At 40.7% G+C, this 16,462-nt stretch overlaps 1 protein-coding gene across 2 annotated transcripts in view; it reads right to left on the bottom strand.

The window, feature by feature from the left end:
• Positions 1-947, bottom strand: part of HPSE (heparanase) — a 39,663-nt gene extending 38,716 nt beyond the window's left edge. Inside the window, exon 1 of one of the 2 annotated variants that reach the window (XM_027059790.2) lies at positions 590-947. In XM_027059790.2, coding sequence (XP_026915591.1) covers positions 590-816 — 227 coding nt within the window. In that variant the 5' untranslated portion in view covers positions 817-947. The remainder of the gene's footprint in view (positions 1-589) is intronic. The other variant, XM_027059787.2, reaches the window with a different exon arrangement.
• Between the last annotated feature and the right edge of the window lie 15,515 nt (positions 948-16,462).

Raw genomic sequence — 16,462 nt, 5'->3', positions numbered from 1 at the left:
GGTGCCTCTAATAGTTAGATTTTTTTTAAAAATATAGTGTAATGCTGGAAATCTCTGTACCTTGTGCTCAACTTTGCTGTGAACCTAAAACTGCTCTTTGAAAGTTTATTTTAAAATATATAAAATTATATTTTACACACACACACACACACAGCACACACACTTACTCTTCTTTGAGACTTTTAACATCTGACTTCTTTTCTTTTTCTTTTTTCCTTTTAACCTTCCTAACAGAGTTTAAGCGAAGGACGCCTGGTCCACAGTCTTACCTGTCCTACACTGTGCTGCAAATTCAAGGGCTCACAGGCTCCAGGTACACTGCCCGAGTCCCCTCCTCCAGAAGTGTTTCTGGGGCAGGTGGCAAGTTTCTTTTCCAAATTTCCCCGTAATACCTGGCCCTCAGTTGGCGCTCAGGCAGCACTCGCTGAATGAATGCAGGCGGGAACGAGCGGTTTGGGGGCGGCTGTCACAGGAGAGGGAGGGAGGAAAGGCGGGATGGAAGGAGAGAGGCAGAGACAGAGAGATCAAGGTTCCCGGGCGTGGCTGTCAGGAAGACAGGACCCAGGGACAGGCAGAGGCCGGCGCTTACCCCAGGAAGGTGAGGAACCGCGGGTCCGTGGCCAGGTTGGCGTCGATGGTGAAGGACAGGAAGGCGGGACTCACCAGGTGCACCGGCCGCTCGGTGGAGAAGTCCAGCTCCGCGGCGGCGTCCGCCTGCGCGAGTCCCATCGGGGCGCGCGGGGAGAAGGGGCCGAGCGGCCCCAGGAGCAGCAGCAGCTGCGGCAGCGGCGGCCCCGGCTTCCAGCGCAGCGGCATCTCGGGCTCACCTGGCCGGCCCACCCGCGGGGCGCCTCGCAGCGGGAGCCGGGACCTGGCACACTTCCTCCCGCCGCGCCACAGCGCCCTTTTCTCCCTCGCGCCTCACCCCTCCCACCGCGCCCTGCAACCCTCCCACTCCTGCCCTGCATCCCTCCCCCGGCTCCCTCTTCTCGCCGCCCCGCCTCCCCCGCTCACTCCCACTTCCTAGCAAGCTTTCCCCTCGGGGGCCGGTCACGCCCACTTTCGAAATCACCCACCCGCGCTCGGACGGTGCGGACGTGGCCGGATACGTGCGTCCAGGCGGCCTGGAGGGGGAGCGCCCGCGGACCAGCGCTGGGCATCCCGAACCCCGGAGCGCAGGGTCGTGGCCCGCGTGCCCCACTTCCAGGCGTCATCAGGGTGGCGCCGGGTCTTCTGACCCTCAGCTAAAACCTCCAGTTGAGCCTTCGTCACTCCCCCTCGCATCTGGCTCAGCAACACTTGCTTGTCACTTGATTAACCGTGTGTCCTTTGACCAGAGAGCTGTTTCCCAGGCGTATTACTTTTACGTGAAAAAAATCTGACCTGGGCGTCAGCTCACCTACAGCTAGAAAGAGATCAACCCTCAAAAATTCCTCACCAATTTAACCATGGAAACAGTGCTGGGCAGAGCCTTAACGTGTCAGGTGCTCCAGCACCTGAAACTCAGGCCGTGAAGCCTCCAGACAAATCCGGGTAGTGACTGTCTCTTGAATTTGGAGCCAATGCCAAATTCCCCCTCTGTACATTTATCTTTAGCTGTTGGGCAAACTCCTTCAGTTTTCCCCTGGTGCCTTACACTGATAAATAAGGGTGACTACCACCTTGCACTTAGGGCTTACTCTAGGCCAGATGCCCTAAGAAGTGCTTTACTTGTATTCTCTTCATTCCCACAACTCTGCCAAGTGCACTTTATGCCCCGTTTACACATGAGGGCCCGGGCTCTGTCCAAGTGTCAAATTGGGACGTGAAGAAAGTTACACAAACCCCTAGCAAATGGCAGCCTGTCTCAGCTGAAACATAACTTCCTCAAAGAAGCTATGCCTGAACCTCCAGGCAGCTGAATGTCCCCATGACACACTCTCACCGCACCCCGAATTGGCTAGAACTTACCACATTTGCTAGTATTGTGACTATTGCTCCCATATTGGGCTCATCTGCTACATTACAGACTCCATGAAAGCAGAGATGGGGTTTGTCTTGTCCATCGCACTCACAAAATCTCATGACTTTGTGCTTGGCACTTAGCGGGCTTCCAATAAATATTTGTTGAGTTAACAAGTGAGTGACACCAAAACCCTTAGAATTTTCTACTGAGATTGCACCACCTATAAAGCAATAAATAAAAATGGATTGGGGGCACCCGGCTGGCTCGTTCGGTAGAGCATGCAACCGTTTCTTGATCTCAAGATTACGAGTTCAAACCCCATGCTGGGTGAAAAGCTTACTTTAAAAAATAGATAAATAAAAACGGATTCTTTTAAAACGTATATCTAATTTGCATAGATGTGTATATTAGGGAACTTAAATTTAACTATATAGTTAGTTGAGGAAGGTGACGGTTTCAGAATTGTGTGTATCAGTTACTACTTTGCAACTTGAATGAAATTTATATCCTGCAACTATACATAAGAAAAAAATTCATACATAAACCAAGTTACCAGGACATCACATGCAAGTGGAAAAGCAGATACCTTGGCTCTTTCTCTGCCTTGCCACGACATTGACCCTACATGTCATCCCAAAGGGCAAACGTCACAACAGTTTCTTTGGAATATTTGGGTGATTCGAAAAGTGGATCATTGCCAGTTTTCTAAACAGTGAGTCCTCGTGACATCCTGAGATGTGGACCAATGCAGTTGACATACAAGTTACTAATATAGAAACTGAGAAAACATAAATGAGGAAGCAAAGGAGAGCAACTTGCACGCGTGATGGTCTGTGTTGTAGATGACATGAGTTTCTGGCTCCTGGATCTAAGTTAGTTTGATCCATTATGCCAGAGGAAAGGACTACATAGGCGCATAGCAGGGAGGGAATATGCAGCGAAATTAATAGAAATTATCATTTCAGAGACATTTTGTCATTGGATACCTTACTTTTTTTTTTTTTCAACGTTTTATTTATTTTTTTTGGGACAGAGAGAGACAGAGCATGAATGGGGGAGGGGCAGAGAGAGAGGGAGACACAGAATCGGAAGCAGGCTCCAGGCTCTGAGCCATCAGCCCAGAGCCTGACACGGGGCTCAAACTCACGGACCGCGAGATCGTGACCTGGCTGAAGTCGGACGCTTAACTGACTGCGCCACCCAGGCGCCCGTTGGATACCTTACATTTTTATGGCAACTTCCAGCTTATATACATCCTAGCTAGAGCCCTTCTACATGCATCCTAGACCTGCAGCTTGAAAGGCTGGGTCACTTTTTCAAACTCCCAGAGCCTCAATTTCCTCATCGGTAAAGTGGGAATAATAATGCATATTTCACAATGCTTTTTTTTGAGAATTTACTTAATATATGTAACACTTCTAGCTCTGTATACAATATGAAGTAGGTGTTGGACAGATATGTCTTTATTATTACTCCATGTAATCTTTTTTTTTAATGTTGATTTATTTTTGAGAGAGAGAGAGCACAAGCAGGGGAGGGGCAGAGAGAGGGAGACAGAATCTGAAGGAGGATCCAGGCTCTGAGCTGTCAGCACGTGGGGCTCAAACTCACGAACCACGAAATCATGACCGGAGCTGAAGTCGGATGCTTAACTGGCTGAGCCACCCAGGTGCCCCACTTCATTTGATCTTGACAATAAACTTGTGAAGTAGATTTAGACCCAGGTTTCTGATTCCAAGTCCAGAGTTTTTCCACTATGTCGCACAGATTTGGTGACTCACAAATTATGTGATGATAATGATTTAGAAATAAAAATCTCAGGGCCGGCTGGGTGGCTCAAGTGTCTTCAAGGACACTTGAAGTCAGTCAAGTGTCCAACTTCAGCTCAGGTCATGATCTCATGGGTCGTGGGTTCAAGCCCTGTGTCGGGCTCTGTGCTGACAGCTCAGAGCCTAGAGCCTGCTTCGGATTCCATGTCTCCCTCTTTGTCTGCCCCTCATCTGCTCATGCTCTATCTCTCTCTCAAAAATAAATAAATATTTAAAAAAAGAAATAAAAATCTTCAAATGAACTAGGACAGTTCGTATGGATTATTTAATAATTATAAAGTGGTATCATTTCCATGTGGTCTTTGGACTGACTTTCTCTAGTGGCATTGGGTTTTTAGGGACTCACACAAGGTTTACGTGGTCAATAACTATAAACACTCATAAGGCAATAGGCTGATTTCAGGGCATCTTCAGAAAAGAATAATCTCTTCACTTGTCTATCTAGAAAACTAAGATTTTTCTAGCGTAGAAATCCCTGAGTAGGGGCAATTTCTGAAGCATATTTTGTTCTCTCTAGGCTGTGTAAATTGTTCACATAAGCTATATCGTTTTGAGTTATTGGGTTAGACTTACTAAATTTAAGTTTTTGTTTAAATTTTCTGGTTATTGAACTATACTCTGAAACAAGGAGAAACTCCAAGCAAATGTGTGGTAGGAGCTGGAAAGAAGGACATTAACACGTATTCGGTGCACGCTGTTTGTTCTTCAAGGTGCTTTCATGTATTTGTCTATTCATCTAATCAAATATCTGTTGGATGCCTACCATGTGCCAAGCACTCAGCTCAGTAGCAGTAAGCTTACATTCTCTTCTATTAAGTTAATATCCATATGTATACCCTATAGATATATATTTCTCTGTAGGAAAGTGGCTACTTGGAGCCAGTAAGTAAGCCGGAGTGTGCCAGAGAAAGCAGGAATGCCCCTAGAATAAGGACTCCTAAGTTCCAGGGGTCACACACACACAATAGCCAGGTGGGTTATTATGGTGTAGGCTGAAAGATTATTCAAAAGTCCCCAGAGAAGAGCTGACTGCCCAATTCTGGTCACCTGTCTCTGGGATGATGAAGGCCCTGGAGACCTTATTAATCAGACTCATGCCAAAAAGGCACAATAATGTGATTTAAGCGGGATGTTATTTGTTGTTACTCCCAGGCTTGGTAAATGGTGTAAACAATATAAACATGGGGCAGAGAAGGGAGAGTTCCAGGAAATGCATTGGAAATAGGGAAGTGGTTGGGGTGGGGACATAGGGAGGAGATGTCCTATCTTAATATATGTAGGCAAGACTCTCTATTCTGTTCTTCACTTTTGACCAGGCAGCTAGGTAGTTTTGGGCTCCCTCAAGAAATAACTGCTATGCTACTGGGTATTTACCCAAAGACTACACAAACACTAGTGCAAAAGGATATATGCACCCTTATGTTTATTGCAACATCATTTAAAATAGCCAAATGATAAAAGTAGCCCAAGTGTCCATTGATAACTGAATGGATAAAGAAGATGTGGTACATATATACAATGGAATATTAGTCAGCCATAAAAAAGAATGAAATCTTGTCATTTGCAACAACACGAATGGAGTTAGTATAATGCTAAGCAAAATAAGTCAGTCACAGAAAGACAAATACCATACGATTTCACTCATATGTGAAATTTAAGAAACAGATTCTTATGTGAAGTTTAAGAAACAAAACAAACAAACAACAGCAACAACAACGAAAAAGAGTGAGAGAGACACAAACCAAGAAACAGACTCTTAACTATTGAGAATAAACTGATGGTTACCGGAGGGGAAGGTGGGTGGGCAGATGGGTGAAATAGATGATGGGGATTAAGAGTACACTTATCATGATGAGCCCTGAGTAATGATGTACAGAATTGCTGAATCACTATATTGTACACCTGAAACTAATATAATACTGTATGTTAACTATACTAGAATTAAAATGTTAAAAACTTAAAAAACAAAAAGAAAGGAGTGCTATGAAGAGAGCTGAAAGTATTTCCTGCTTTGTTGGCTCCAGTTAATCAGGAAGATGAGGCGTATAGGAAATAGTCCTTGCAGTGGAAGCAATTTAGCGGGAGTGACTGAAGCCTTATAAGAGCTACTGTTTACATCCAGCAGAAGTGCAGGTTGATTGGTCAATGAGTTGGGCAGACAATTGCTTCTACAACTTTTATTGAACAGTTGGTTCAGGCATGATTCTGCAATTACTTGAATATTGCATAAGGCTTTGTCCTTAGTTAATAAAATGAAAAGAAAATGGAAAATACTATGCATGAGAAACATGGTCTCATTCACTTGCTTCTTTGAAACAGGTGGGAAATCATTAGGTGTGCTGATGGAGACACATCTCTATCCTTGATCTGATGTTCTTCAGATGTAAGCTGACCAAATGTGCATTTACTTCTGAAGGAAAAACTCATATTAAAGTACTTACTCAAAAATGCTAGAGGGGCACCTGGGTGGCTCAGTTGGTTAAGCCTCTGACTTTGGCTCAGGTCATGATCTCATGGTTTGTGAGTTCAAGCCCCACATCGGGCTCTGTGCTGACAGCTCAGAGCCCGGAGCCTGCTTTGGATTCTGTGTGTCCCTTTCTCTCTGCTCCTTCCCTGCTCACACTGTCTCTCTCTTTCTTTCAAAAATGAATAAACATCTAAAAAATGTTTTTAATGCTAGAAATAACCTTATTATAATTTCAACTTAGACAAATAAACTTTATTTAAAAATTTATGAGGCAATTGGGGAAACATGGACTGGATAGTTAATGACATCAAACAAGTTATTGTTAATTTTCTTAAGGTGGGATAATGGCATTGTGGCTATTTTTCAAGATTCCTTATCTTTTAGAGATCTAGGCTGAAGTGTTTGTGGGTACACTGATGTGGTGTTTGGGATTTGCTTCAACATTAGCTCAGCAGGAGAAGGGAAGTGGGTACGGGTTTGGGTGAAAGAAGACTGACTGTGGGCAAACAATTATTGCAGCAGGGCAATAGGTATGTAATGCTTGTGGCATCTCGGTTACCTGTGCGTTAGGAGGAAGTGTGTGTTGTCTTTTCCCAAAATGGAAATGGCTTTGTTTTGTTTCTGTTTATGAAGTGAATCTGTGTTCTTTCTTAAAAATTAGTATACCTAGAAGCAACTCAAATGTCCACCGATGGGTGAATATGATATAAACAAATGTCGTATATACTTACAATGGAACATTACTGAGTCTTAAAAAGGAAGGAAATCCTGTCATGTGTTACAACATAGATGAGCCTTGCAAGATAAGTGAAATAAGTTGTATGATTCCACTTATATGAGGTTCCTACGTTAGTCGAATTCATAGAGACAGGAAGTAAAATGGCGGTTGCCAGGGGCTGGGGTAAGTGGGGAATTGGGAGTTGTTTAATGGGTACAGAGTTTCAGACTTGCAAGATGAAAAAGTTCTGGAAATCTGGTTCACGGCAACATGGATATCCATATCACTACTGGACTGTACACTTGAAGACGGTTGAAATGGTGAATTTTATGTGATTTTTTTTACCACAATAAAAAAAATTTAGCTAGTACTTTTAGAAAAGGAATAAAGAAGAAAACAAGTATCTCCCTAATCTTGCAGCCTAGAAATAATTAGCATTAATGGGTATGTATCCTTCCATACGTTTTTCCTGTGGATACACACACACATACATGCACACACACAAACACTATTTTAATTAAATATGGGATCATACCCACTTAACAATAAAGAAGATACCTTTTCATTCTGTAAATAGGTTTTCATGCTCTATTTCAATGGTTGCAGAGTTTTCCACCAAATTAGATGTATGGCAGAATAAAACTTTGGCAGTTGTTTCCAAAATTTTTGTTCTCAGGACTCCTTTATGCTATTAAAAATTATTGAGATCCCGGGGCGCCTGGGTGGCTCAGTTGTTAAGCGTCCGACTTCAGCTCAGGTCACGATCTCGAGGTCCGTGAGTTTGAGCCCCGTGTTGGGCTCTGGGCTGATGGCTCAGAGCCTGGAGCCTGCTTCCGATTCTGTGTCTCCCTCTCTCTCTGCCCCTCCCCCATTCATGCTCTGTCTCTCTCTGTCTGAAAAATAAATAAAAACATTAAAAAAAAATTTAAAAAAATTATTGAGATCCCAAAGAATTTTTTGTAGGTTATGTCTGTGATATTTAATGTACTATATATTAAAACTGGTCAAGTAAAAAGACTTATTAATTAATTTAAAAATAACTATAATAAATACATTTCATATTAATATAACTAACATTTTTAGGATAAATTGCTACCTTTTCTCTAAAACAAGAACATTAGTGTGAAGGGTGGCATTGTTTTACATTTCTACAAATCTCTTCCCTAGCTTAGTAGAAGACAGCTAGATTCTCATATCAACATCTGTAGTCAGTTATGACATTACATATGCAGCTTCTAGAAAATTGCACTGTACTCTTATGAGAGAATGAAAATGAAAAGATCAAATAACATCTTGATATTATTATGGAAAGAGTTTTGACCTTGCAAGAGTGTCTGGGACCTTTCATGGACTGTGGATCACATTTTAAGAACCATTGTTTTTTAGATACTACTCTATGTCCTTAATTTTTTTTTTTAATTTCAGCTTTATTAAAGTATAGTGACAAATAAAACTGTAAGATATTTATGGTGTACTATGTGGTTTTTTGATATATGTACACATTGTGAAAAAATCCCATCTAGTTAATTAACACATCCATCACTGTACATATTAACCTTTGTGTGTGGGGGGGGCATTTAAGGTCTACTTTCTAAGCAAATTTTAATTATACAATATAGCATTATTGACTATAGTCACCATGTGTCACATCAGATCCTCAGACCTTATTCATCTTATAGCTGAAAATTTGCATCCTTTTACCAACCTTTCCATGTCCTTTTTTTCTTTCTAGCCTTCTCTTTTGAACAAGTAGCCAGCCAGGCTCATTGTGGGGGCTGGGGGTTGGGGGTGAAAAGGCAGGAGAAAGGAAAGAAAGCTTTCATTTCCAAAAGCCTAAACCTAAACCCATGAAGAAGATTGTATGAGGGGCATCAGAGGTGACATTTCACTATAGTGCAGTCTTCCGATCTTGTACGCATCTTGACATACATAGACAATTACAGCATTTGCAGGGCATTCTGGGGAAAGTGAATGCCCTGAAGGAAATCTATATATACACTTGGTGAAAAATGCATTCTGTTTTGGATGTTATATAATTACGGTAAGAAAAATAAGTACAGAGCATATGTTTGCTAAATATCTGATTTATATACAACTTGCAAATACTGTCTCTTCCATTTTTTTTAACAAAAGACTGGAGTTTGATTTCATGGACAAAACTTTTGAATATGCAGGGTTGTGTTTCAAATGGCTTCTCCCCATCTTGATCAAAAATTTTAAATGATAATCTCTTCAAATTATTTAAAAAAATTTTTTTAATGTTTATTTATTTTTGAGAGAGAGAGAGAGACAGAGTGTGAGCTGGGGAGGGGCAAAGAGAGAGACACAGAATCCCAAGCAGGTTCCAGGCTCTGAGCTGTGAGCACAGAGCCCAATGTGGGACTTGTACTCATGAAGCGTGAGATCATGACCTGAGCTGAAGTCGGTCGCTTAACGGACTGAACCACCCAGGCGTCCCAATTCAAATTCTATTTTTATTGAAATATAGTTGACACACAATGTTACATTAGTTTCAGGTGCACAATGCAGTGATCCGACAAGTCTATATGTTATGTTGTGCTCACCGCAACAGTGACTACCACCTGTCACCATACAACGCTATTAGAGCACCACTGACTATGTTCCCCAGGCTGAACCTTTTATCCCCGTGACTTATTCATTCCATAATTGGAAGCCCGTACCTCCACTCCCCTTCACCTATTTTGCCCATCCCTCTACCTCAAATTCTTGATAAAAATTTTTGCTCACATAAGTAGATAAGAAGCAATTTTCATTTTTTTAAAAAAAATTTTAATGTTTATTTTTGAGACAGAGAGAGACAGAATGAGCACGGAAGGGGCAGAGAGAGAGGGAGACACAGAATCTGAAGCAAGCTCCAGGCTCTGAGCTGTCAGCACAGAGCCCGGCGCGGGCCTCGAACTCACGAACTGCGAGATCATGACCTGAGCCGAAGTCGGACGCTTAACCGACTGAGCCACCCAGGCGCCCCGCAATTTTCATTTTAAAAACAGTTGTAATTATATTTAAAGAATCTCTCACAGCAATTCTTTCTCTTTCATGGCAAAGATAATGTTGGAATTTTCCGATAAAGAGAGTGGACTTTTAGATACAAAGATCTTTTTCACAGGAAGCATTTCAAAATCCGATAAAGAGGGTGGACTTTTAGATACAAAGAAATTTTTCACAGGAAGCATTTCAAAATAATGATGAAGCTGCAATTGGCAGAAAGAGCTTGCGGATGACCAGGCAGCGATGGCTCAATAGATGTTCCAGCTGACATCAGGGTGGGCGGATGCCTGGAGGACATGTCTTGCCCATCCCCTGTCTGCTCCCTACATGCACCGCACCTTGGCATTGCCTATAAGCACCCAGCACTCAGATATTACCCTACAGAAGAGGGAAAAGTCTTAATTGACAAGGATTGCATTTACCCACCTCCTATGCAATGGGTTCAAAATAAAAGTTGTTACAGAAAATGTTCTGAAGTTTTATATTTAGTGCACACCTCAGTTTGTGCTCTGAGACTCATTTCTGCCACAGTGTTTATTTAGCTGGTTTCCGAACATTTTGTTATGATAAACAACACTTTGGGAAACTTCTTTCCACACACTTGTTTTTCAGCTACATTATGATTATTTCCTTAGATTCAGTTGCTGAAGCAGATTTGCTGGATCAAAGGTTTGTGGCCTCTATCTATCATCTATCTGTCACCTATCATCTCTTTACATTTTGCTTTTTTTTTTTTTTAAAGGTCTTTGTTACATGTTGGTCGAATAATCTTAAAAGTTAACTACTGGGTCACCTGCGTGGCTCAGTCAGTTGGGCATTTGACTCTTGATTTTGGCGCAGATTATGATCCCAGGGTCGTGGATTAGAGCCCTGAATTGGGCTCCTTACTGAGCATGAAGCCTACTTAAGATTCTCTCTCTCTTTCCCCCTGCCCTTCTCCCCCATGTGTGCTCTCTCGCTCTTAAAAAAAAAAAGTTGTTAACTGCTTAAAAAAATAAAAATAAAAATTTAAGGAGTGCCTAGAGGGCTCAGTTGGTTGAGCACCCAACTCTTGATTTTGGCTCAGGTCATGATTCCAGGGTTGTGGGATTGAGCCCTGAAATGGGCTCCTTGCTGAGCATAAAGGCTGCTTAAGATTCTCCCTCTCTCCCTTTCTCTATCTCTATCTCCCTCTGCCCCTCTCCCCAACTTGTGCTCTCTCTCTCTCTCTAAAATAATAAGAAAAAAATGTTTTAAGTTGTTAACTACTCATATTTTTTTCTATCATTTTATTGAAAATTTGCAGATACATAGAAAATTTGAAAGACTTATATAGTAAACATACATGTAACCACCACCTCAGTTCTGCAATTAACATTTTGCTTTTTGTTCTATCATGTCTATCTGCCTAACCATCCTTCCAACAGTCCATCTTATTTTTCAATTGGGATACAATTCTCATATCATAAATTCACCCTTCTAAAATGCACAATTCAGAGGTTTTTCGTATATTCACATAATTGTGTGGCCATCACCACTAATTGCAGAATATTCTCATTACCCCATTAAGCAGTTGCTCTAAATCTCCATCTGCTTTCTGTCTCTCTGGATTTACCTATTTTGGAGATTTCACACAAAAGAAATCATACAATCTGTGACCCTTTGTGTCTGGCTTTTTTCAGTTAGCACAGTGTTTTCAAGGTTCATCGGTGTTGTAGCATGTATCAGTACTTTACTCCTTTTCACGACTGAATAATATTCCATTGTATGGATATACCACAGGTATTTGTCCTTTTATCAGTTGACAGACATTTGCATTGTTTCAACTTTTTGGCCATTATGTGTGATGTTCCTATGAACACTTATGCAAATTTTTGTGTACTTATATGTTTTCAATTCCCCTGTGTATATACCTTGGGAGTAGAATAGATGAGTCGTACAATAACTCTATGTTTAACATTTTGAAGAATTGCCAAACGGTTTTCCACAGTGACTATAATATATTACATTCGCATTAGCAGTAAATGAGGGTTCCAGTGTTTCCACATCCTTTCAAACACTTGTTATTTTCTGTCTTTTTGATTATAGTCTTATGGAAGTGAAGTGATATTTTCTCATGGTTTTGATTTGTATTTCCCTAATGACAAATGATGCTGAACATCTTTTCATGTTCTTATTGGTCATTTGTATATTTTCTTCGGAGAAATATCTATTTAAGTTCTTTGCCCATAATCTTGTTCTTTTTTTTTTTTTGATATTACAATGTAAATTGCAGAATCCAACATGCATTATAATCATTACCTAGAGTTCAGTATTTGTTTACGGTTCTTTTTCTTTTTAGGTAGAATTTACAAACAGCATGTTAAAAACAAGACAATAGGCCTCAAATGGAGTCACTTATACTAAATCCCATATCACCAAATCCAGACTTAATTGCAGTTTCAGCTTTCCCAGAGACGGAATCTTAAACCAATTAATCAGGAATCACATGATTGGCACTAGTTAGGTAATCTGCCTGAGAGACCCCTAGTATCCCCTAAAGAAGAATGACCTTGGGGTACCTGGGTGGCTCAGTTGGTTAAGCATCTATCTGACTTCGGCTCAGGTCATGATCTCACAGTCTGTGAGTTTGAGCCCCATGTCGGGCTCTGTGCTGACAGTTCAGAGCCTGGAGCCTGTTTCAGATTCTGTATCTCCCTCTGTCTTACCCTCCCCCATTCATGCTCTCTCTCTGTCTCAAAAATAAATAAACGTTAAAAAAAAAAAAAAAGAAGAGTGACCTTGCAATAACTAATGCATTTTTTTTTTAACCTGGTGTAAGTTCCTTGTTCCCACTCTTTCTGCCTATAAAAGTCTTTCATTTTGGGGACGCCTGGATGGTTCAGTTGGTTAAGCATCCAACTCTTGATTTTGGCTCAGGTCACGATCTTGCAGTTCTGGGTTTGAGCCCTGCCTGGGCTTCATGCTGAACAATGAAGTCTGCTTGGGATTCTCTCACTCCCTCTCTCTGCCCCTCCACTGCTTGCACTTTCTCTCTTTCTCAAAATAAATAAATAAACTTAAAAAAACAAAAAAAGGTGTTTAGGGTTGCCTGGGTGGCTCAGTTGGTTAAGTGTCCAGCTTCGGCTCAGGACAAGATCTCACGGTTTGTGGGTTCGAGCCCCACATCCGGCTATGTGCTGAGCTCAGAGCCTGGCACTTGCTTCAGCTTCTGTGTCTCCCTCTCTCTCTCTGCCCCTCCCCTGCTCGTTCTCTGTCTCTCTCTGTCTCTCAAAAATAAATAAACGTTAAAAAAAAAAGTCTTTCATTTTGTACTGCACTTCGGGATCCTTTCTATCTGCTAGATTGGATGTTACCCAATTCATGAATCATTGAATACAGCCATTAAGATCTTTAAAATGGACTCAACTGAATTATTTTTTCCACAAATGCGCAAACCCTAAGTGTAACATTGGATGAGTTTTGACAAATCTGTGAACCCAAACCTCTATCACTTCAGAAATTTCTTCAAAGCCTTTCTGGACAAACCCCTGCTCCCATCCCCAGAGGTAATCACTCTTCTGCTTTTATTCATCTTATATTAGTTTGGCCTGCTCTATAAGCACATGTTACATAGTCCTGTGTAATGCTCCTCTCGCTCAGAATACTATGTTTGAAATTAGGCTGTCGCATGTATCAGAGTTCAGTCTCTCTCTCTCTCTCTCTTTTTTTTCTAAGCAACCTCCATTATATGAATCTATCCCAGATTGTTTATCCATTTTCCAATGGATGGGCATTTGAGGTTGTTGCCCATTTGGGGCTATTATGAATAAAGCTGCTAAGAACATCCTTATCCCAGTCTTGTTGTGGACATATATTTTCATTTCTCTAGGGAAAATAGTTGGGAGTGAAATTGGGTCATAGAGTCTTGAGTGAAACCGCCAAAAGTTCTTCCCAGTGATTGTACCATTTCACACTCCCACAAAAAATGTATCAGGATTCTGGTTCATTCTATGTCCCCACCAACACTGAGCATTGTCAGTTTTAAACACTGTAGCCTTTATATGCCTGGACAGGACAGAAGTATAGTCCTATCTCATTGTGGTTTTAATTTTCATTTCTGTGATGACTAATGTTTTTATGTGCTTGTTTGCTATTTGAATAGCTTCCTTTGTGAAATGACTGTCCAAACTTTAGTTAATTGCATAGCATTTTAACATATGTTGGGTTGTACGCCCTTCCAGATAGTAAAAATTAAAAAAAGAATACATGGTGCTATGAATTCACATTTTTAAATGTCTGAAGAGCCAAAGAAATGCAAAATGTATTGGCAAGATGGGCCCGCCTAGGTGACATGTCAGAGTTCTGTAAATTAATGTTAAGAATCAGGGCCTGATAGAACTCACACCCAAGGATGTGGACTGTGACTGGAGTTACATTAGGACTTTCAGAGAATCTGGGGCACTTTTGCCTTTGTGAGAAAAAACATTAGAAATTGTATTCTACTATTGTATTGGTATAAAGATGACTACAATCCAAGCTTGATTTGGTATTACATATTCACTATTATTACATAAATATTTTTCTTCTTATTTTAAAAGAAATTCCAATTAAAGTATATTTGTGGGCACTCAAAAGTATTGTAGGCCTTAGACCCTGTGCCACTCTCAAAAATGAATGTCATTCTTGTTATTGACCACCTCTTTCTTAAATAATGGCAGAGAAAACTATGGTAATTATAAAAGGGAACTCACCCTAGGTCTGGGTTGTAAAAAAAAAAAAATATATATATATATGTATGTATATGTATACATATATACACACACACACATACTGGCCTGGAGGTCTGTAGTTCAGGCTCACTGTCCAGGCTGAATCTTCTGGTTGCTCTGCAACCTTTCAAGCATCTAAGAAGGTAATTGCCTAAAGGGTGGGACAATGGAATCTTTTCCTTGGTGGGGAAGCATCAGTATCAGAAAGCATCACGTACAGGAATGTTTAGGAAAATCACACCTATACATGAATATTTTGGAGTGAGAAAACTGTACATATTTGTTACTTAAGGGTTTAAGCGATTTTGGCCTGCTGGAATAATACTTTCAGCTTTGTAATTCCCAGTTAAATGTATCATCCAGCAACTGATTTAACTCATGATTTTAATTTCAGATGTTATACGGTTAATCTATTAGATTTTAACTTGCCTAAGAACATAAGGTTTGTTGGTTTAAGTAGTACTTGACAGAAAAATCAACTACATCAAATGTATAAATATAGTTGGAGATACTTAAGGGGATCTACTCACTCTAAAAGTCCTTCTTTAAGGTGAGGGTTAAAATTTTCTAGATTTATCAAGAGAATTATACATTTTTTAAAACTGTGACCTCTTAAAAGCTTAAGAAATCGATTTTGAATAATTTGGATACTAACTTTTAAAATGAGAATAACTCTCTGTGCACAAAAACCACCCATGAGGACATTTAAAAAATGGCGCTGACCGTGTGCATTGTGACAATGAAGGAAACTTGCTATAGATAAGTGGTGAGGACAGGCTGAGTAAAGCAGGGATACCAGGAACCAAATGCAAATAGGAGCCTGCTCCTCCTCTTACCCAGGCCTCATATGTGCCATTTTTGAACCATAGTCCCAAGCTCAAACACATGTGTCTATGAAGTCATATGGCATATGCCCTAGATACTCACACCCCAATGTCAAAGCCCTGTGTCAATTTGCTATGGTCACCTTCCTACAAAATATATTTAAATCTTTCCATCAGTACCTGGTCTCTCAAATATGGCTTCCTTCTTGGCCCAGACTCTCTGCTTTTGTATTATTTATCTGGCTATTAATTCCACCCAAATTCTTCTTTTTACTCCCTGGGTGCAAATTAGAGCTTTTTGAAGCAACCTCAAATTTTTGAGTCACTAGGGTCCTATTTACCCTCATTTAACAGAATAATGATTCCTTAAATGATGCCCTAGTGGCCTGAATAAATAGATGCCCCCTTCGAATTGCCTAATTTGCATCCTGAGCATGAGTTAGCCACCCAGAAACATCTAGAATTCTATTTTTATTTATCACATTAGTTAACTTTCTAGTTACTTCGAGAACTATTCTCAGAGTAGCCATATCATGTTGCTTGGATAAGGGAAATACTAAAGCCCCTGAGCCAATGTGGGTTAGTTTAAGTTGCTATATGAGGTAAATGTATATGTATAATACATACATATTCATATGCAAAAAGTATCATTTTTTAAATGTGCTGGTCATGATATTCCAATATGCAGGCACGTTAAGATATATTAATTTCACATTAAATTTACCAAGTTTTTGTTCTCTGGGATATTGTCATGTGCACATACTCTTCATGCCTCTGAGAACTCCTCCCACCTGTCCACAGAGTTGATTCTGTGCAGAAAATTTGCACCACGTGATGGCCACTGTTTCTTGCCACAGTTGATTAACCAAGGATGAGAATGCAATCTCAACTTGGTCATTCCTTCTTGGGAAGTTTAGAGACACAGGAGAATGTTCTCTGG

This window comes from Acinonyx jubatus, chromosome B1 (assembly GCF_027475565.1).
Source record: "Acinonyx jubatus isolate Ajub_Pintada_27869175 chromosome B1, VMU_Ajub_asm_v1.0, whole genome shotgun sequence".
Taxonomy (NCBI): Eukaryota; Metazoa; Chordata; class Mammalia; order Carnivora; family Felidae; genus Acinonyx; species Acinonyx jubatus.
The sequence above is the reverse complement of the archived record's forward strand: the minus strand, read 5'-3'. Positions and strand labels throughout refer to the sequence as shown.